Source organism: Mirounga leonina, unplaced genomic scaffold (genome assembly GCF_011800145.1).
Source record: "Mirounga leonina isolate KUSES-001 unplaced genomic scaffold, KU_Mleo_1.0 Mir_94, whole genome shotgun sequence".
Taxonomy (NCBI): domain Eukaryota; kingdom Metazoa; phylum Chordata; class Mammalia; order Carnivora; family Phocidae; genus Mirounga; species Mirounga leonina.
Window position 1 is genome coordinate 33,926,637 of NW_023270855.1, and position 23,512 is coordinate 33,950,148.

Consider the following 23,512-nt stretch of genomic DNA (forward strand, 5'->3'; position numbering starts at 1 on the left):
ACCCCTAAGGATTATAAGTTAAGTGACTTGCTTCAGATTACATCACTGCTAAGTAATGAAGCCAGCAGTGAGCTAGAGCCCTGCTTACACTGACCCACAGGAGCTAACTGTGTACATCTCTTCCCACCTTTGCGTTCAGTGATCTCATGTTGGTAGCTTGAAATTGGCTACAGTGGGAGTATTATACCACATTGGCAAATGCTACAAACCAGAGACTTTTCCTAGAGAACTGGTGGTTAAATATTTACTAGCATTCCCCTGGATAGAATCAAGATTCAAATCTTTCCAGTTATTATTAACAATTTTTTTCCTGTATTTTGACTGTTTTTAATCTATAGTTTGTCACGAGACTATTTTAAATTGAGCTCCTTGTGAAAATATAAAGAATAGTTTCATCTTTATTTAGCTTGAGATGGGCTAGCCTTGAAGTGAACTTTCTAATCATAAACTCCCAGTGACTATGGTTGTGAGAGAAGGAATACAATGAAGGCAACCACAAATAAGCCGAGGAAAAGCTTGTTTGTAGATGTCAAAGTTTACAGTCAGTAATAGATTCATGTTCACGGTTGTCTTAATTTGTTAATGTTCCTTATAAATTAAGGTACTTACTACTTAGTAAGGATGGGGATTAGTATTATACTTGGAGTTGTAATTTTTTCGTTGATCTAAAAGGGCTATCTCAGAAAGGAGTTTCTTACATTGTTTTATTTCCCAACTATTAGACGGTTGTTCTAGCTAATGTCAAAAATTATCTAATTAATGTTAGAATGTCATGTGGAGTATTATTCCTGTACTGTAATGCTGTATCTGAGTTACATACTCTGTTTTCTTTTTCCTTCCTATCCTTCCTGCTCAGTAGCCTTGCCTGTTAAAATAGAGCAGTTTGAAACATATTTTGAGTATTTACTGATTTGGGATTTGTTTATTCTTGTAGGATTTACTTCTCTGGACCCAGAAACACACAGAAGTAGAAACAGTAGACCTTGTATTGAAGCTAAAAAATAAGCTGGTATGTAGCCAAAACAGCAAAGATCCATGAAGATATTTTCCTCATATTTGAGGTGACCATTCATGATGTGTTGCAGAAGGAGCTTTTTAAATGAGAGCACTTAAGATTGGTCAATTGATGGTAGATCTGACTGAGAATACTTGGTCACTCAAGCAGATCACAGTGATGCCGTATTATTTTAAAAGTATTTACAGGGAGTCTAATGAGCTCTACAAAAAACATTGTCACTTATATTTAATACCACATGGTATCTATAGGTATTATCTATTAATTTACATAGAAGTCTTTTATGAGCTCAGCAATATATTGTTTAAATGGCATGTTGTTTGCTTTTTTACAGTTCCTCTAAATTCTAGTGTAAGTTTGAATTTTCCAAATCATTAGACCATTAAAATTGTTCATTTAGAGAATACAGTGTATTAATATTAAATGCTTCCAAATGTTCCTTCTGTAGTTGCAGGCTGATCGAGAGCATTTACCTGTGAAACCTGACACTATGGAAAAGTTACGGACACACATAGATGCAATTATCTTAGCATTGCCAGAGGACCTACAAGGCATACTGCTCAAAACGGACATGACATGACATTTGCTAGGATTTTCCAGCCAAAAAGGATTGTGCACCGTGAAGCATACTGACATTTCAGCCCAACGCACAAAGGAGATGTCTCAGCGTGGAAAATAGCCGTGAATGCTAGCTACAGGATGGAAAGACTATACTGACTAAACAGACCTTTTTAGTGCATTATTTTTAAAAATGGATACTGTGGTGGTTCCACTTTAATACTGAAACACCGAAAGGCATTTCTATATTTTTAATCATGTTCTAAAGTGCTCTTATGAGAGACCTGTGGGGCCATCAGTATAAGTGATTCCAAACTGCAGTGCTGGCATTGCAGATATTTTTTTAAATTGGTGCTGCTCTGCCCAATCATGTTAAAACTCAGGGGGATATAAAAATAACATTCACACTGGCTAGCTTCTTAAGAAGAAGAAGACTAATCTGTCCGATGGTAGTTAGAAGTAATTAATGCTTTCGTAGTGCCTTCTGTTGTCCTACATGTTTCACAAAGCTCAGCTGCTAGTCTTGAAGCTTTTTCTTAACTTGATTATGATACGTAATTTTATAAGGCATTCTTCTGAGTAATCACTGCTTAAAGATACCTTTCTTGCCTCCCATCATGTTTATTAGTAATGCCCTGGTGTGGTTTTTTGTTTTGTTTTGTTTTGTTTTTAGTTGTCATGTAGGTTTCATTTCATTATATTCTATATCATTTCAAGTTTAATGTTACCAGTTTCTCCAAAGGCAAGAAAGAATCTAATATTAATTATGGAAGAGTTTATTTCTTCTTACCACTTACTAGTTGAACCTGTTTAAGTTAATTAGCTTGGATGTTTTTTTAGAGACATTCTAATTGTAAACCTCATAATCAGCTATTTTTTAAACTGAACTATTCTCATTTCAAAGGCATTCATAAACGTTTTACGTTATAGTCACGTAAGTGATTATAAGATTAGTTTTCAGCATTATTTGTTTGGTAGGGTTTTTTCCCCCAAAATTAATATTTCTCAGAACATTTTCCCTACTGTTGTCAGACGTGGGGACTTCTGCCTAAATCACTGTTATAGCTCGTTTTTTGTTGTTGCCGTTGTTTTGTTTGTTTCTGTTTTGTTTGAACAATACCACCTTGCCAAAAATAGAAGATTGTGGTTTGGTAGAATAAGGTTGCTTGGTTTGTGTTTGAATAGGAGTGTCCTCCAGAAGCCACTATTTAAAATAGCCACACATGACATAGCACATATGTAAATAGCTGTGTCTTGAATCACCCTCTCAGCAACCAAATTTAGTTGTATGTGTTTGTAAAAGAAATGGCTTCAGAAGCTGTCTCTTGTTTCCTGTTCATGCAACTCTTAAGGGCACTCCTGACCCAGAAAGCCTCTTTGTGTTTGTAACTGTGGTATTATACCCAAATGTGCCCTTTTCTCATGCATATAGTCTCTTGAAGCAGCAAACCTCAAAGTCATCGAGAGAATATGGTATTTGAAAGAAATCATTTGCCTTGGATCATATGAGTTATTTTGTGAAACAACATTGTCCTTATGGAAAAGGGGCAACTACTTTTATACGCTAGAGTATTTCATATCTTTCTGGGAAACCTTATTTAGGTATAAATGGTCATCTTATTCTTTTTCAAAAAGGGGTATTTTAATAATCTTACAATTTATATGCAGTTTGTGACCAGAATTTGAAAGTTGTTAGTGTCATATCAAGGATCTTTTAAATTATACCACTACAGGATGTATCATTTCAAGTTTATTTTGCACAGCTACGGAGTAGCAAAGGATGCCAAGTAGCATAATAACAGTATCTTCCTATTTACTGTATTTAACTAAAACCTAACACATGTTGAAAACCATATCATACTTACCTGGTTTACCTATTAATTTCAAATTATGTACTTCTAAAATTAACTTAAAATTGCATTGGGAATCTGAGAAAGACTGGTAACAGTTTTTGTGTGTGATTTTCAGTGTTGTCCTTTTTTTTTTTTTGAGGGGACATTAAGACCTAAAACCTGCCGTTTAATGTTTATCTCCACCAGCATCAGAGGGAATCACTGCTTTCAGGGTGTTATGTAATGCCTAGTGCCTTCTGTTTTTGTGAAAAAGAAGTTTTGTGAAGGCATTTGTGGTCATTACTGAAAAATGAATTAAAGGCCTTGGATTTTAAAGCACTTGGATGTCTTGTGTTATTTCTCAGTAAGGTTGGAATGCTGGAGAAAATGCATAATAAATGAAACTTGTGCATTATGAGATTCCTTTTACTTCCCAACTTATTTTTAAAAATTCAAGTGAAAACCTTCTTTTTACTATGAACAAGTGAACAGCAGTCCAGTGTACTAACAGATCAATGAAGTGATTTCACTTCACATCTGAAATGTTCTGATGAAAAAATTTTAGCTTAGTAATGTAGGTAGCTCTTGCTGGATTCCCCCTTATTTACTACTTTTTTTTTTTTTACCTTTTTTTAAATCTCAAATTACTTTTATTTCTTCATCTCCCTTTTTTAAAGCATATGATACTATCCTTTGGATTTTAATTTATTTGTTGATAATAAAATATATTGGCTGTTACTACTTTTTGAAGTTACTGGGTAATATCCTTAAAAGTGTACTATAAAATATTCAGTACATTTAAAAGATTCTATTAAAATCTGTCCTTTTGTTTTCTTCTGCTCAAACTTAGTTCATTTATTTTTATTTTTTCAAAACAAAACAATAAGTAGTCTCTATTATGTTGTTACAATACAGTTGAATATGCTATGCAGTAATTACATATATGACTTCATCCTTACAATATTACTATTAAAAGGCATGCACTTTTTAAAAATTTTATCTTATTTTTTTTTGAGAGAGCACACACGCGAGCGGGGGTAGGGGTGCAAAGGGAGAGGGAGAGAGAGAATCTTAAGCAGACTCCACATGAAGCCTGATGTGAGGCTCGGTGTCACAACCCTGAGATCATGACCTGAGCTGAAATCAAGAGTTGGATGCTCAACCAACTGAGCCACCCAGGCACCCCAGGCATGCACTTTTCCATTCCTATTTCACAGTAAGAAAACTGAGAACAGAATTGTCAAAAATCTTGACTAATGTTATGTGACTGCTAAGGGTAGAGCTAGGACTTGAACAATTGTCATAATATACTGCTTTGAGCTGTGTATTTTGTATTTATATTTTTCTAAGTAATTGTTTCATTTAAAAAATATGTATTTGTATTAAAACAGCAAGAGTTGATGCAACAAGAAGTACAAAAAGGTCTGTCATAAAAAGCAAAAATAATTTCATATGCTATCTTTCAGTACCAAACTGCATACTCCAAAGATGAAGTTTTTAATTCTTCCTATTTTTAGTTCGTTCTGATAATTCTTTTTTTTTTTTTTAAATTTTATTTATTTGACAGAGACACAGCGAGAGAGGGAACACAAGCAGGGGGAGTGGGAGAGAAAGAAGAAGGCTTCCCCCTGAGCAGGGAGCCCGATGTGGGGCTTGTTCCCAGAACCCCGGGATCATGACCTGAGCCAAAGGCAGACGCTTAACGACTGAGCCACCCAGGCACCCCTCGTTCCAATAATTCTAAACATATATTTATAGCTTGCTTCCTTGATCTACCAATTTTAGTATCTGTTGGTGTTTTAACTGATATTACTGGCTATCTTTTTGTTTTGTTTTTATTTAAATTCAATTAATTAACATACAGTGTATTATTGGTTTCAGAGGTAGAGTTCAGTGATTCATCAGTTGCATATAACACACAGTGCTCATTACATCACACATCCTCCTTAATGCCCATCACCCAGTTACCCCATCCCCCACCCACCGCCCTCCAGCAACCCTGTTTGTTTCCTGGAGTTAAGAGTCTCTTATGGTTTGTCTTCCTCTCTGATTTCATCTTGTTTTATTTTTTCCTCTCTTCCCCTGTGACCCTCTGTTTTGTTTCTTAAATTCCACATATGAGTGAGATCATATGATAATTGTCTTTCTCTGATTGACTTATTTTGCTTAGCATAATACCCTCTAGTTCCATCCATGTTGTTGCAAATGGCAAGATTTCATATATTTTTTAAAAATTTTATTTTAATCACCATACATTACATCATTAGTTTTTGATGTAGTGTTCCATGATTCATTGTTTGCACATAACACCCAGTGCTCCATTCAATACGTGCCCTCTTTAATAACCATCACCAGGATAACCCATCCCCCCACCCATTCCCCTGTAAAACCCTCAGTTTGTTTTTTCAGAGTCCATAATCTCTCATGGTTTGTCTCCTCCTCCGATTACCCACCTTCATTTATCCCTTCCCACTATCTTCCCTTTTTTTTTTTTAACATATAATGTATTATTTGTTTTAGAGGTACAGGTCTATGATTCAACAGTCTTACACAATTCACAGCGCTAACCATAGCCCATACCCTCCTCAGTGTCTTATCACCCAGCCACTCCATCCCTCCCACCCCCCACCACTCCAGCAACCCTGTTTGTTTCCTGAGATTAAGAATTCCTCGGGGGCGCCTGGGTGGCTCAGTCGTTAAGCGTCTGCCTTCGGCTCAGGTCATGATCCCGGGGTCCTGGGATTGAGTCCCACATCGGGCTCCCTGCTCGGCGGGAAGCCTGTTTCTCCCTCTCCCACTCCCCCTGCTTGTGTTCCTGCTCTCGCTGTCTCTCTCTCTGTCAAATAAATAAATAAAATCTTTAAAAAAAAAAAAAAAGAATTCCTCATATCAGTGAGATCATATGATACATGTCTTTCTCCGATTGACTTATTTCACTTAGCATAATACCCTCTAGTTCCATCCACATCGTTGCAAATGGCAAGATTTGGGGGTTTTTTGATGGTAGCATAATATTCCATTGTATATATATATACCACATCTTCTTTATCCATTCATCTGTTGATGGACATCTTGGCTCTTTCCATAGTTGGGCTATTGTGGACATTGCTGCTATAAACGTTGGGGTGCACATACCCCTTCAGATCATTACATTTGTATCTTTTGGGGTAAATACCCAGTAGTGCAATTGCTGGGTCGTAGGGTAGCTCTATTTTCAACTTTTTGAGGAACCTCCATACTGTTTTCCAAAGTGGCTGCACCAGCTTGCATTCCCACCAACAGTATAGGAGGGTTCCCCTTTTTCCACATCCTTGCCAACATCTGTCATTTCCTGACTTGTTAATTTTAGCCATTCTGACTGGTGTGAGGTGGTATCTCATTGAGGTTTTGATGTGGATTTCCCTGATGCCGAGCGATATTGAGCACTTTTTCATGTGTCTGTTGGCCATTTGGATGTCTTCTTTGGAAAAATGTCTGTTCCTGTTTTCTGCCCATTTCTTGATTGGGTTATTTGTTCTTTGGGTGTTGAGTTTGATAAGTTCTTTATAGATTGTGGATACTAACCCTTTATCTGATATGTCAATTGCAAATATCTTCTCCCATTCTGTCAGTTGTCTTTTGGTTTTGTTGGCTGTTTCCTTTGCTGTGCAAAAGCTTTTTATCTTGATGAAATCCCAATAGTTCATTTTTGCCCTTGCTTTCCTTGCCTTTGGTGATGTTTCTAGGAAGAAGTTGCTGCAGCTGAGGTCAAAGAGGTTGCTGCCAGTGTTCTCCTCTAGGATTTTGATGGATTCCTGTCTCACATTGAGGTCTTTCAACCATTTGGAGTCTATTTTTGTGTGTGGTGTAAGGAAAGGGTCCAGTTTCATTCTTCTGCTTGTGGTTGTCCAATTTTCCCAACACCATTTGTTGAAGAGACTGTCTTTTTTCCACTGGACATTCTTTCCTGCTTTGTCGAAGATTAGTTGACCATAGAGTTGAGGGTCCACTTCTGGGCTCTCTATTCTGTTCCATTGATCTATGTGTCTGTTTTTGTGCCAGTACCATACTGTCTTGATGATGACAGCTTTGTAATAGAGCTGGAAGTCCGGAATTGTGATGCCGCCAGCTTTCCTTTTCTTTTTCAACATTCCTCTGGCTATGCGGGGTCTTTTCTGGTTCCATACAAATTTTAGGATTATTTGTTCCATTTCTTTGAAAAAAGTGGATGGTATTTTGATAGGGATTGCATTAAATGTGTAGATTGCTCTAGGTAGCATTGACATCTTCACAAAATTTGTTCTTCCAATCCATGAGCATGGAACATTTTTCCATTTCTTTGTGTCTTCCTCAATTTCTTTCATGAGTATTTTATAGTTTTCTGAGTACAGGTTCTTTGCCTCTTTGGCTAGATTTATTCCTAGGTATCTTACGGGTTTGGGTGCAGTTGTAAATGGGATCGACTCCTTAACTTCTCTTTCTTCTGTCTTGTTGTTGGTGTATAGGAATGCCACTGATTTCTGTGCATTGATTTTATATCCTGCCACTTTACTGAATTCCTGTATGAGTGCTAGCAGTTTTGGGGTGGAATCTTTTGGGTTTTCCACATAAAGTATCATATCATCTGCAAAGAGTGAGAGTTTGACTTCTTCTTTGCCGATTTGGGTGCCTTTTATTTCTTTTTGTTGTCTGATGGCTGTGGCTAGGACTTCTAATACCATGTTGAATAGCAGTGGTGACAGTGGTCATCCCTGCCATGTTCCTGACCTTAGGGGGAAAGCTCTCAGTTTTTCCCCATTGAGAATGATATTCGCTGTGGGTTTTTCATAGATGGCTTTTATGATATTGAGGTATGTACCCTCTGTGCCTATACTCTGAAGAGTTTTGATCAAGAAAGGATGTACTTTGTCAAATGCTTTTTCTGCATCTATTGAGAGGATCATATGGTTCTTGTTATTTCTTTTATTAATGTATCACATTGATTGATTTGCAGATGTACTTTCTTTCTTTTTTTTTTTTTTTTAAGATTTTATTTATTTATTTGACAGAGAGAGAGACAGCGAGAGCAGGAACACAAGCAGGGGGAGCGGGAGGGGGAGAAGCAGGCTTCCTGCCGAGCGGGGAGCCCGATGTGGGACTCGATCCCAGGACCCTGGGATCATGACCTGAGCCGAAGGCAGACGCTTAACGACTGAGCCACCCAGGCGCCCATGACTTTTTTTCTTTCTTAACATTTTATTAATATAGTATTTATTTGTCTTCCCTCTGTCAAACCCTGAGCCAACCGCTTTCCCCACCCTGCCTGGTGATATATAGGAAAAAGACTATACAAAGCAGATGAGACATGGGAGAAAGAACCATAAACGGTGGAGAGGGCTCCTTAACATGGTGAAGAGAATGAAAAAGGCTACCATTAGGCAAAAGAGGCCCATGGCCTCTGAGATGGAAAAGCCCAGAATGGCATAGAAGAAGAGCTGTTGCTTCAAAGAAAAGTTCCTGGCATAACCAGTGATGAGGCTCCCAAACACAGTCCCAAGCCCAGCCCCAGAGTCAACCATCCTGCTGTGACAGCCGCAGCCCTAATGAATTTAGCTACTATTTGAAATGGCACTGGTTTGGAAGTTATGGCTAGGGGTAAGTGAGCCTGCCCAGCTCCTGAGACTCTCATTGGCAGTGTCTCTGGTTGTTTTAGCACTGCTGTAAAAAGTTGTCAACTCAGCAGCTGAGAGGTGCTCCTGACTAGTGAGGGCATGGAGACCAATTTGGTACCCATGTACATTTCCAGGGAGTGAGGGGCTCAGGCAGTGCAGAGAGGGGTCTAACTTCTTTCACTCAGCATGATTGTTTTGAGATTCATTCATGTTGTGTGTATCAATAGTTCATTACTTTTATTGCTGAGTAGTATTCTATTATATGGCTATAACAAAAATGTCTTATCCACTCACCTGTAGATGGACATTTGGGTCATTTCTAGCTTTTGGCTGTTCCAAATAAAGCTTCTATGAACACTAATGTACAAGTATTTGTACAGACATATACATCCTTTCCTGTGGGGTAAATACCTAGGAATTGTATGAATAGGATTGCTGGATCATATGGTAGGTGAATGTTTAACTTTTTAAGAAACTGCTAAACTTTTCCAAAGTGGTTGTACTAATTTGTTTCCACCAGCTGTGTATGAGTTCCATTTTCTGTACACCTACCCAGCACTTGGTATGGTCAGCCTTTTTAATTTTAGCCTTTCTGATAGGTTTGTGTTATCTCATTGGGATTTTAATTTGCATTTCCCTAATGACCTGTGACATTGAATATCTTTTCTTATGTTTATTACTTATCTGTATGGTTTTGTTTTGTTTTGGTTTTTTTTGGTAAGTGTCTGCTAAAATCTTTTACTCATTTTAAAAATTGAGTTGTTTAAGGGGCACCTGGGTGGCTCAGTTAGTTAAGCATCTGACTTTGGCTCAGGTCATGATCTCAAGGGCCTGGGATCGAGCCCTGCATCCAGCTCTGCACTCAGTAGGGAATCTGCTTGAGATTCTCTCTCTCTCAAATAAATAAATAAAATCTTTTTAAAAATTGAGTTGTTTAGTTTCTACTGGTTGAGTTTTGAGAGTTCTTTATATATTATTTTTAAAAAAGATTTATTTATTTGAAAGAGCTCATGCACACACAAGTGGGGGGAGGGGCAGAGGGAGAGCATCTTCAAGCTGACTCCCTGCTGAGTGCGGAACCCCCTTGTGGGGCTTGATCTCAGGACCCATGAGATCATGACCTGAGCTGAAATCAAGAGTCAGACATTTAACTGACTAAGCCATCGTGGTGTCCCCTCTCTCTATATTCTTGACACAAGTTCTTTTTCAGATATATGGTTTGCAATTTCCCCCCAGTTTGTGACTTGTCTTTTCATTTTCATAACAGCATCTTTTAAAGAAGCAGAAGTTTATGAATTTCTACACAAATTTTTCCTGGGATTTTGATTGGGATTGTATTAAATTTATAGATAAATTGGGAGAGAAGTGACATCTTAATTATATTGCCCACTGATCCATGAACAAAATATCTCTCTCCATTATTTATATCTTTTTTTTTAAAAGATTTTACTTATTTGAGAGAGAGAATGAGGTAGAGAGAGAGCATGAGAGGGGGGAGGGTCAGAGGGAGAAGCAGACTCCCTGCTGAGCAGGGAGCCCGATGCGGGACTCTATCCCGGGACTCCAGGATCATGACCTGAGCCGAAGGCAGTCGCTTAACCAACTGAGCCACCCAGGCGCCCTATTTATATCTTTTTAATTTCTCTCTGCAATATTTTGTGGTTTTCAGGGTACAAATGTTTCACATCTTCTGTCAGATTTATCCCTAAGCCTGTCTTATTTTTGATGTTATAAATTATATCATTTTTTAAATTCAATGTTCAGTTTTTCATTCAAAAGTTTAGTTCAAAATACTAATATATAGTTGACTTTTGTAGACTGATATTGTATCCCAGAACCTTAAAAAAAACTCATTTACTAGTTCTAGTATATTTTTTTTTGTAGATTCTATCATATCTTTTTTTTTTTTTAAAGATTTTATTTATTTATTTGAGAGAGAGAGAATGAGAGACAGAGAGCATGAGAGGGAGGAGGGTCAGAGGGAGAAGCAGACTCCCTGCCGAGCAGGGAGCCCGATGCGGGACTCCAGGATCATGACCTGAGCCGAAGGCAGTCGCTTAACCAACTGAGCCACCCAGGCGCCCTATCATATCTTTTATCTAGAAGATTATACCATCTCTGAATAAAGACTGCTTTACTTTTTTCCAGTAGATGGCTTTTATTTATATTTCTTGCCTGATGGCACTGGCTAGAATCTCCAATACAATGTTGAATAGCATTGGTGAGAGTGCACATCTCTTATTCCTGATCTTAAAGGAAAGCATTCAGCCTTTTATAATTAAGTATGATATTAGCTGTAGGTTTTTTTTATAGCTGTCCTTTATCAAGTTGACGAAGTCCTCTTCTATTCCTAGTTTGCTGAGAGTTTTTGTTTTGTTTTGTTTTTTTAATCAGGCATGGGCTTTGGATTTTGTTAAATGCTTTTCCTGAATCTGTTGAGATGATCATATGTTTTTTTTGAGTTTGTGAATATGATTGGTATGTTAACATTGACTTTTGAATGTTAGACTAACTGTATTCCTATGATTAACCCCACTTGGTCTTGATGTGTCATCCTTTCAATACAGTTTTGGATTTGACTTGCTAAAATTTTTTTTAGAATTTTTGCTCCTGGGGGTGGGCGGCTGGCACTCTGCTGGGCACCTGGCCTCGCCACCTGGCATGGCCACTCCTTGAAGGTACCTTGATCTCCCTCCTAGGGATGGTCCCCCTGAGGATGAGTCTGTCCCCCATCACACTGACCCTGGCCCCCTGCGCCCACAGCCACCTCAGCACCAGCCCCATCTGACAAGTTGGAGGGAGGTGGCTGCCCCATACACCCCCTGCTCCGCCTAGCACCGGGAGGAGGCAGGGCAAGGCAGGTGTGCAGATGAAGAGCCCAGAAAAGAAGCGAAGGGGGTCAAATACTCAGGGCCCTTCATACTTCCATCTGATGGAGTTCACACCATGCCTGACTCCCATGGTGGATCACCTGGTTGCATCCAACCCTTTTGAGGATGACTTCAGAGCCCCCAAGGTGGGGGGCACAGCTCCCCCATTCCTTGGCATCCTGGACCCTTTGGAGGCTTCTGTGTACAGGGGGCGTGGCAGGCCAGGTACCCCCCAGGCTATGGCATTGGGGGTGGAGGCAGTCCCTGGCCTCTTCATTGACAGCCCCCCCTTCCCTCTCAACCCTGTGGGCCCTGCTTTCAACATGGACACCCCTCCCCAGGGCCCTGGCTACTCACTCCCAGGCAACATGAACTTTCCTACCCAACCCTTCAACCAGCCCCTGGGTCAGAACTTCAGCCCTCCTGGTGGACAGATGATGCCAGGCCCATTAGGGGAATTTGGCTCCATGATTTCACCCACCATGGGACAACCTCCCAGAGGGGAGCTGCCCCCTCTCTTCTCTCCCCCAACGCTTTGTGCAGCCAGGAACACCTTTTGGCCCCTCTCTTCCAGAGACCTGGTCAAGGGTTCCCCAGCCTGCCCTCCACACAAGTCTCTTCCCTTGTCCAGACCCTGGCTTTCCTGGCCCTGGTGATGAGGATGCGGGAAAGCCCTTGAATCCACCTGTCCACAGTGCTTTTCCCCAGGAGCCTCACTCACACTCCACAGTTGCTGCTATTAATGGGAATCAGCCCAGTTTCCCCCTAAACAGCAGTGGGTAGGGTGGGGGAACTGTGGATGCCAACAGCTTGGCACCCCCCAGCCAGGCAGGTGGGGGCTCAGTGCTTTGGCCTCCCGCAGGCCTGGTGTACCCGTGTGGTGCCTGTTGCGGTGAGGTGAATGATGAGCAGCAGGCCATTCTGTGTGAGGCCTCCTGCCAAAAGTGGTTCCACCACGAGCGCACAGGCATGACAGAGCACATACGGGCTGCTGACCACTGAGGCCTCCGCCGTCTGGGCTTGTGATCTCTGCCTCAAGACCAACGAGGTCCAGTCTGTACATCCATGATGGTGTGGGGCAGCTGGTGGCTGCTAACAATGGGTGACACTGGCGAGGGTGATGGTTTCCAAGTCTGGTTCTTGGTCCTTGTTTCCAGGGTCTTCCCGTCCCCGTGGGGCAGAAACACAGTGGCTCCTGGGGGCAGAGAAAGAAACCAAAACCCTGCCAAGCATTGTAGTGGCTCCAGACTCTGAAGGCCTAGGGGTATTACTGCAAGAGAAAAGAGGCTGGAGGAAGTTCTGGAGGGCAGGGGTCTCCTCTGTGCCGATGATGGACGCCCCAGCGCCTGTGCCTAACATGCCTTTCCAGCCCCACAGCTGCAGCCTGAGTTTTCGGAGTGAAATGCTAAAGCTTTCTGGCCAGAGGAGTTGAGACTCCATCCTTGTAGTCTCCCTTTCATGGGCTTTAGGAGACAGCTTTAGGGAATAAATGGGGAATTTTTCCTTTTCTTACTCATCCCTCACCTCCTCCAAGACCTACCCAAGTCCCACCCCCTTAAAGAACCAAATAGCTTGAAGAAGCAGGAGAGCTCTTGGCTGGGGCAGTTTCTTGGTGATTTGGGGCTTTAAGACTATGGGTAAGAGATGCTGTCTGGACATGTGTCCCTCATACCAAAGCCACTGGCCCTTTCTCAGCCTCTCTTGGGCTTTTCTCCTGATGACCATATTTTTGCCCAAAATTGGGATATGCGGTCTGACAGACCAGAATATTTGAAATTCCGACTGTCCTGGAACCTGGACTCTACCACCCTCCCCGCCTTGCCCGTTTCTTGCACAGTAGCGTCCGCGCTGGTCTAGAACTTTGGGCACCTGTATTTCTCTGCCTCCCTGGCTGGATTGAACGAAAGTTTGAAAAAGCACAGAGCCCTTATCCTGTTACAAGGATCCCTGTCCCAGCCTGTGGCGGGGGTGGGGGGGGAGGGGAGGAGGAGGGACTGTCATTGCCATGGCCTAGGGGTATTGGTGAGTATTGGTCTGTGGTTTCTTTGTAATGTCTTTGGTTTAGGTATCAGGCCTCAGAGGCCTTCTTCTCAAAGAATTGGATTTTGGCTGTATTTTCTCTATTTTTCCATTTTCCATTTCATTGATTCCTATTGTTGTCTTTCCTTTCTTCTACTTACTTTGGTTTCAATTTGCTTTTTTTTTTTAGTTTCTCAAGGTAGAAGCTAAGGTCATTGATCTGAGATCTTTCTTCTTCTCTAATATAGGTTTTTAGTGCTTACGTTTCCCCCTAAGTACTGCTTTAGTAGCACTCCATTAATGCTGATATATTCTATATTTATTTTCATTCAGTTCAAAATACCTTATAATTTCCTTTTTGATTTCTTAGATGGATCCATGGATTAATTAGAAATGTTAGTTACTTGGGGCGCCTGGGTGGCTCAGATGGTTAAGCGTCTGCCTTCGGCTCAGGTCACGATCCCAGAGTCCTGGGATCGAGTCCCGCATCGGGCTCCCTGCTCCTTGGGAGCCTGCTTCTCCCTCTGCTTCTCTCTCTCTGTCTCTCATGAATAAATAAATAAAATCTTAAAAAAAAAAAATCTTAAAAAAAAAAAAGAAATGTTAGTTACTTTCCAAACATTTGTAGATTTTCCAGAAATCTTTTTATTGATTTGTAATTTCATTTCAGTGTAGTCCAAGAACATACTCGGTATGTGTTGAATCCTTTTAAATTTATTAAGATTTGTTTTATGGCCCAGAATATGGTTTATCTTGATAAATGTTCCAGGTACACTTGAGAACAATGTGTATTTTGCTGTTTTTGGGTGGAGTGTCTTATAAATGTCAGGTTTGTTGATAGTGTTGTTCATGTCCTTGCTGATTTTCTGCTTACTCATTCTATCAATTATTAAGAGAGGTCTACTGAAATCTCTTGACTATAATTACAAGTTTTATATATACTTTGCTCTGAAATCCACTTTGTTTGATATTCATAGAACTTCAGCTTTCTTTTGACAAATGTTAGCATGGTGTATCTTTACCATACTTTTACTCTTAACCTATTTGTTATCTTTATGTTTAAAGTACTTTTTTTGTAGATAACATATAGTCTGTTGTTGCTTTTTTTTTAACCAATCTGACAAATTTTGCCTTTTAATTGATGTGCTTCTGACAATTAATGTGATTATTGATATGGTTAGATTTGAATCTATTATCTTGCTATTTGTTTTCTATTTTTTTAATCTCTTTATTCCCCTTTTTCTTTTTATCTGACTTCTTTTGAATTAATGGAATATTTTTTATGATCTCATTTTATTTCCTTTGTGGGATTATTGGCTATAACTTTGTTTTATTATTTTAGTGTAGTTACTCTAAGGTTTACAGTATACATTTTTAACTTATTGGTCTACCATCAAGTGATATTATGCCACTGCATGTATAGAATAAGAATGTTACAGTAATGTGCTTCTGTTTTCTCCTTCTAGCCTTTATATTATCATTCATGAATTTTAATTTTGCATAAGTTATAAATACCACAATACATTGTTGTTATTTTTGTTTAGTCAGGTTATTTAATTAATTAATTAACTAATTAATTAATTAATTAAAAGTAAGCTCCATGCCCAACCTGGGGCTTAAACTCATGACCCCGAGCTCAAGAGTTGCATGCTCCACCAACTTAGCCAGCCAGGAGCCCCTAAATAGTCAATTATCTTATAAAAATATTTATGGGCCCAGCACGCTCCCGCTGTGCCACTCTGCTTCCTTATAAAAATATTTAAATAGGGGTACCTGGGTGGCTCAGTCGGTTAAGCATCTGCCTTCAGCTCAGGTCATGATCCCAGGGTTCTGGGGTCGAGCCCCAGTCAGACTCCCTGCTCAGTGGGGAGTCTGCTTCTCTCTCTCCCTCTGCCCCTCTCCCCACTTGTGCTCTCTCTCTCTCAAATAAATAAAATCTTAAAACAAAATAAAAATATTTAAATAGTAAGGAAAAATTCTTACATATATACTCTTATACTTAACCTTCGCCAGTGTTCTTTATTCCTTTACATAGATCTATATGGTATCTTTTTTTTTTTTTGCCTGAAGAACTTCCTTTAAAACATTTCTTATAGTGCAGGTTTGCTGTTGATGAATTCATTCAATTTTATGTCTTAGAATCTCTTTATCTTGAATTATTTATTTAAAGATTTTTGGGGGGCTTTCTTTCTTTCTTTCTTTCTTTCTTTCTTTCTTTCTTTCTTTCTTCTTTCTTTCTTTTCTTCCCTCTCTCTCTCTCTTTTTCTTTTTTCAGAGAATAAACTCAGGTTTTGTTGGTTCCAAATTAAATAATGTAAGAATCAATCCCTAATTAGAGGAGGTCAAAGAGACCATTTGAGACCACTTCCCCATGAGACAAGGGAGGCAACTCAGATCCAGAAATGAGAAGTGACTTCTGGGTGGTCTCTTGTCCATGACAGCAGATGCTGGACTAGAAGTGAGGTCCCCAAACTCCAAGAAGTTAATTAATTGTGACTTTCCCTCCTTCACTTATTTATTCTTCAAGCACATATTTTGTATTTAATTCAGTGTCAACTGCTAAGTTCAACACAGTTGAATTTAGGATGCTAATGTTCCTCATTGACAGGCAGCTCTCCCCCATGTGGTCACTCAGGGTCCCAGGTTCCTTTAGTCTTGTGTCTCTGCCATCCTCTTGAGGTCAGAAGTCCCTTACCCTAAATCCAGACATTAAGCAGGAAAAAAAAGCTCTTTTTTAATTTAAATTCAATTAATTAACATATACTGTATTATTAGTTTCAGAGGTAGAATTTAGTGATGCATCAGTCTTATATAACACCCAGTGCTTATTACATCACATGCCCTCCTTAATGTCCATCACCCAGTTACACTATCCCCCCACCCACCTCCCCTCCAGAAACCCTCAGTTTGTTTCCTATGATTAAGAGTCTCTTATGGTTTGTCTTCCTCTCTGATTTCGTCTTGTTTATTTTGCCGGGGTTTGTTTCTTTTAGTAACCTGAATCATGCTGTATGTATTGTTCTTTGATGTGCTTGTTGGAGATGTTCTCAGCCTAGCACACTCCTTTTATCCATTATATTATTCCACAGAATTAGTGTCACTATTTGGGTTGCTTCATTCTGCTGTTATAAGTTATGCCCACTTTTGTGCACAAACTTGAGCACAGGGCTGGAATTTGAGGGGAAGAGTGTCAGTTTGAGTCCTTGTTGATCTGAGGTGAAGACATGTTGACTTGGTATTGAGCAGGTGGCAGGCAGTGCATGCTGACTCGGGCAGGAGGGTGGCTGGACTGTGGATTTGGGACCCATAGGCTGATGTATCATGTGTGACAGGGACGTGGCTGGTTACTCCTGGTCATGAATTCCTTTAACTTCTGTTTTTCTGGGAAACTCTATCTCTCCTTCTATTCTGAATGAAAGCCTTACTGGGTAGAGTATTCTTGGCTGTAGACTTTTTCCTTTTAGCACTTTGAATATATCATGCCACTCTCTTCTGGCCTGCAAAGTTTCTGCTGAAAAATCCACTGATAGCCTTATGTGGTTTCCCTTGTATAAAACTGCTTTCCTTTCTCTTGCTGCTTTTAAAATTCTCTCTTTATCACTACTTTTGGCTATCATACTTACTTTGTGTCTTGGTGCAGACCTCTTTGGGTTGGTTTTGCTGGGGGCTCTCTGTGCCTCCTGGATCTGGATTTCTCTTTCCTTCCCCAGATTCAGGAAGTTTTCAGCTACTATTTCTTCAAATAAATCTTCTGCCCCCTTTTCTCACTCCTCTTCTTCTGGGATCCCTATCATGTGACTGTTATGCTTGACAGTGTTGCTGAGTTCCCTGGGTCTATTCTCATTTTGCATATTTTTTCCCCCTCTGATCTGCTCAGCTTGAATACTTTCCATTACTCTGTTCTCCAGGTTGCTGATCTGTTCTTCTACTTCCTCTTGTTTGTTATTTATCCCAGGTGGTCTATTTTTATTTACATTTAGTGAGTTCATTTTCTCTAATTGGTCCTTTTTTAGGTCTCCTATCTCTTTGTGGGGGGTCTCATGGAGGTCCTGCACTCATTTCTCAGTTCTAGCAAATATCTTTACGAGCATTACTTTAAATTCGTTATCAGACATATTACTCATCTCAATTTTGTTTAGGTCTCTTGCTATGATTTTGTTCTGCTCTTTCATTTGGGACATATTCCTCTGTCTCTTCATTTTGTCTGTTGCTATGTCTATTTCTATGTGTTAGGAAAGTCAGCTATGTCTCCTGCACTTGAAAGTAGTGGCTTTATGAATAAGAGGTCCTGTAGTGCCCCACAATGCAATGGCTCCTTTTCACCAGAAAATGGTGCATCGGGGGTGTTTCCTATGTGTGTTACTACACGGGTGTCCCACTGTTATGGTGGAGCTGTGTTTGCCTTCAGTTCAGCCTGCAATGGCTCTCATCCTGTTGTGGGCAGAGTCTGGTGCCTGTGGTGTTAGTGGGCCAGTCCGGGGCTTCCTAGAGCTTGAGTTGAGTAAGACCAGGTGTTTGCCAGAGGTGAAGCAACACCAAACTGCAGGGCACTTTCCCTGTGTTGTCCCCTGGGAAGCTTTTATTGGTGGGTGGGGCCTGCAGTCAGACCAGCTGCCTACCCCCAGCCCACGGCTGGGGTCACAGTCAGACTGGTGTGTGGTTATCTTCCCCTCTCCCTGGAGCAGGACTCACTTCGGAGTGGTGTTGGCCCTTGTCTGGACTGCTTGTACACTGCCAGGCTTGTGGTACTGCTTTGATGGGATCTTACCAAGAGTGTATCAGAGTGGGTGGACCTGCTTCACTGTGTCTTCTTGTCTATGTCTGGCTGTGGAGAGTCTATTCTGCCAGTCTTCGGGTCACTTTCTGGGTTATTTATGCCAGTGTGGGTGTTTTCTAGGTGGCCACGCTGCAAGAGGTGAGCCCAGGGTCCTCCTACTCCACCATCTTCCCAGCAGCCTCTGCCAAAGACGTTTTTACTATGAGAGTGCCTGGCTGGCTCAGTCACTAGAGTGTGGGACTCTTGATCTTTGGGTTGTGAGTTTGAGCCCCATATTGGGTTGTAGAAATTACTTAAAATCTTTTTTTTAAAAGATTTTATCTATTTTAGAGAGAGAGAGAGGGAGAGAGCATGAGTGGGGCGGGCAAAGGGGGAGAAAGGGAGAGAGAAAATCTCGAGCAGACTCCCCACTACTCGAGCCTGACACAGGGCTCGATTCCACAACCCTCAGACCATGACCTGAGCCAAACCCAAGAGTCTGATGCTCAACCGGCTGAGCCACCCGGCTGCCCCGAGATTACTTAAAATCTTAAAAAAAAAAAAAAATGTTTTTACTATGTGTAGATTTGTAAGTTGTCCCTTTTTTCTTTCAGTATTTTAAAATGTTACTCCACTGTCTCTTATTTGCATTATTTCCAGTGAGAAATATGATTATCATTTTTATCTTTGTTCTTATGTAGTTAAGAAGTCTCTTTCTCTGGTTGCTTTTGAGATTTTATTACTGGTTTTGTGTTATTTGATAATAATACCCTTTGATGTAGTTTTATTCACGTTTCTTGTGCTTGGGTTAGTTGACTTTGTATATGTGGTTTTATAATTGTCATCAAATTTGGAAAATTTGGGGGCATATTTCTTGAAGTATTTTTTCTGTCCCCCTTCTCTTCTTTCAGGTACATGCAATAGGCTGTGTGAGGTTGTCCTACAACTCACAGATACTCTTCATGTTGTCTTTTTTGTTACTCTTCCATCTCTCTGTATTTCATTTTGGATAATTTCTGCTGCTATGCCTTTAAGTTCATTAGTCTTCTGTATTGTCTAATCTGCTGTTTAATTTAATCTAGTCTATTTTTCATCTCAGACATTCTGGTTTTTATTTCTAGAAACTTGATGTATGTCTTTCTTATGTCTTCCTTGTCTCTACTTACATTTAAGATAACATTGTGTCAGTTCTGAGGTGGTTTCAGCTGGTTATTTCATTATTATGGATCATGTGTCCTGACTCTTTGCATACCTGATAATTTTAGATGCCAGAATTTTACCTTGTTGGGTGTTGGATATATTTGTATTCTTATAAATCTTGAGCTTTGTTCTAGAAATCAGTTAAGTTACTTGGAAATTATTTGGTCCTTTCAGGTCTTTTATGATTTGTTAGGTAGGTCCAAAGTAGTGCTCAGTTACTTAAAGTTTTTATTTAAATTCCAGTTAGTGAACATACAGTGTAATATTCATTTCTGGTGTACAATTTAGTGATTTAACACTTCTTCCATACATCACCCGGTGCTCATCACCAGTGCCCTCCTTAATCCCCATCACCTATTTAACCCATCCCCCACCCACTTCCCCTCTGGTAACCATCAGTTTGTTATGTATAGTCAAGAATCTGTTTCTTGGTTTGCCTCTGTCTTTTTTCCCCCCTATGAACATTAGTTTTATTTCTTAAATTCCACATATGAGCAAAATCATATGGTATTTCTCTTTCTCTGATGGACTTATTTTTTTTTTTTAAGATTTTATTTATTTAACAGAGATAGCGAGAGAGGGAACACAAGCAGGGGGAGTGGGAAGGGTACAAGCAGGCCTCCCGCTGAGCCATGAGCCTGATGCGGGGCTCAATCCCAGGACCCAGGGATTATGACCCGAGCCAAAGGCAGATGCCCAACGACTGAGCCACCCAGGCGCCCCTTGATTGACTTATTTCACTTAGCATAATACTCTCTAGCTCCATCCATGTCATTGCAAATGGCAAGCTGTCATTCTTTTTATGGATGAGTAATATTCCATTGTATATAGATACCACATCTTCTTTATCCATTCATCAGTCTATGGACATTTGGGCTCTTTCCATAACTTGACTTTTGTTGATAATGCTGCTATAAACATCAGGGTGCCTGTATCCCTTCAAATTAGTATATTTGTATTCTTTGGGTAAATACTTGGTAGTACTGGATCATAGGGTAGTTCTATTTTTAACTTTTTGAGGAACCTCCATACTGTTTTCCAGAGTAGCTGCATCACTTTGCATTCCAACTACCAGTGCTCAGTTAAGCAATAATTATTCTTCACTACTGAGGCAGGAACTTCTTGAGCACTCTAGCTACTATCTTATGAATTATGAGTTTTTCCAATCTGGCTGATAGGAACAGACACTGTTCCCAACCAACCCTAGATACTGTTGCCTTTAATCCTTTCTGATGGTTCTTTCCTTGGTTTTGAGCAGTTCCTCACACACATGTGCTAATCAGTGCTCTGCAAAATACTCTAGTGAACTTTCTGCAGATCTGTACAAGGGTTTTTGTATAAGGGTTTTTTCTTTCTGTGCTTTCCTTCCTCTCTGGAATTCTGTCCTAAAGTTTGGTTTCCCCAGACTTTCAGCTCAAAGAGTTCACCAGGCTACCCAATGTTCCCCTTTCTATGATGTGGCCTAAAAATACCCTCAAGGCTATAAACTGGAGCAATCTCAGGTTCAGGGCTCACTGCATTTGTTTTCTGTCTCTCAAGAATCATTGTCCTTCATTGCCTGGTGTCTAGTGTCTTGAAAACCATTGTTTTGTATATTTTGCCTAGTTTTGTTTTTCATTATTTTAGGTGAGAGGGTAAATCTGGTCCTTGTTACTTGATCTTGACTAGAAGCAATGGTCTGATCAATTTTGTTTTGACAGCCCTCCAAGGAATTCTGGTGCATGTTAAAGTTTGAGGACTAGATAGATCTATGAATTGAACATTAGGTGATTGTTTCACTAACACTCTCAACCACCATATATCATGAAGACAGGATTACATGAGTCAGTATATCTAATATTTGGAGGAAAAGATTTTTTTGTAAGGAAATTTATTCATTTCTATGCTTTGTAGCATGAAAGATATTTCAGTAATTGTGAGATATTTGAAATATTTATACAGTCTGGATATATGGAGATTTAGGCAAGGAGGGGAAGATTTTGTGAAATAACCTTATTTCATTAATTTGCTATGGTACATAGTAGTCAGACATTTAGCTTTAAGCTACCTAATAATTTCTTTAACTATTAAATTTTTATAAATGGTAAGTACAAATTTGAGTAGAATTAGTGGCCTAAGGCTATGTACCTACCATAAAATCGCTCTGATTTAAAGCAGACAGAAAACCAGAATACCAGTTCTTCTAGAAGTTGGGAATGTGACTGCTGTAAATACTTTGAAGGAAACTAATCAAGCTGTTGCATTCCTTATTTTTAAAGTTTCCTGCAAGAAACTTTAAAATAGTTTAACATATGTATAAAATTTGTGCCACCTTTATTAAGCAGCTAAAGCAGAAGTAAATTTAAAGATTTTATTTATTTATTTTTGTCAGAGAGAGGGCACAAGCAGGGGGAGCGGCAGGCAGAGCAGGTAGAGGGAGAAGCAGGCTCTCTGCCAAGCCAGGAGCCCAAAGTGGGACTCGATCCCAGGACCCTGGGATCATGACCTGAGCCGAAGGCAGACGCTTAACCGACTGAGCCACCCAGGTGTCCCAGCAGAAGTAAATTTAAATTGGTGAAATAGGTAAGTGTTGACTTTATAAACTTTACCCAAATTATTAAAAAACAAAACCCTGACTCCTAGGAAAGTGAGGGCATAGATCCAGATATACAAGCCTTCCCACAAAATCAAATGGAATAAATAAAACTGTTTTTTTAAAAGAGGACTTAACAAGAGGCACTGAAACTAAGGAAAGTTCTTACCTACATGGCAGAGGCTTTGAGTTGTTGAGAGGTAACAGGTTGGGCCAAACTATCCAAAGACTCTGGGAATTCCCACACCACTCCCCTCTTCTGTGAAAGAGAGAGTGGGTAGACAAGATTCTTTGTCGAAGCAGATACTCTTCCACTATTGCAGATAAATAACAATGTTCAGAGAACAAGAACTTTAAACAAGATCAGTGATGAATTACAGTTAGAGAATGATATCAAATGGAGTTTTGAGAGGGTGGGAGGAACTGAGGTAAAAACAAATTATACTATTGTACAACTAACAGGTGGACTAGAAAAAGGAGCTGAGTCATTTTTGCAGAGAGCAAAGTGAATGGTATGGATTAAATTGTTGAGAAGAATAAAGGGATAATGTATATTAAGCATGTTTGGCATATAGTAAGTGCTCAATAACATCTGTTGTTGCTATTAAATATTAGCACTATTTATAGAATACATACTCTCAAGTGCCTTGAAAATTTTAAAGGAAGTAATATGGTTTCCTTAAGAAGCGTGCATTCTAACATAACATACACAATCGGCAAAAGAAATTACATTATTAAACCCATGGAACTGGAACATATAAAAAAATATCAGGGCGTCTGGCTGGCTCAGTCAGTAGAGCATGTGATTCTCAACCTCAGGGTTGTGAGTTCAAGGCCCACATTGGGCATGGACTCTCCCTAAAAAAACAAAAACCAAAAAACCCAAAGCCAGACAGGGCACCTGACTGGCTCAGTTGGTAGAGCCTGTGACACTTGATCTTGGGGTTGTGAGTTTGAGCCCCACGTTGGGGGATTTTATTAAAAAATAAAATCTTCAAAAAAAAAATCAGAAATGAGGAAAACATACCTAATGTAGTGGTTGTTTATGAGTTGGGGCAAC

The 23,512-nt window shown here is 39.9% G+C and overlaps 1 protein-coding gene and 1 pseudogene across 2 annotated transcripts in view; both read left to right on the forward strand.

Moving 5' to 3' along the window:
- DENND6A (DENN domain containing 6A) overlaps nt 1-3,741 on the forward strand; it is a 57,778-nt gene extending 54,037 nt beyond the window's left edge. For both annotated transcript variants that reach the window (XM_034998043.1, XM_034998044.1), the window contains exons 19-20: nt 935-1,009; nt 1,464-3,741. In XM_034998043.1, coding sequence (XP_034853934.1) covers nt 935-1,009; nt 1,464-1,595 — 207 coding nt within the window. In that variant the 3' untranslated portion in view covers nt 1,596-3,741. The remainder of the gene's footprint in view (nt 1-934; nt 1,010-1,463) is intronic.
- A 7,499-nt stretch (nt 3,742-11,240) lies between these two features.
- Nucleotides 11,241-13,011, forward strand: LOC118005505 (annotated as a pseudogene).
- Nucleotides 13,012-23,512: the final 10,501 nt, after the last annotated feature.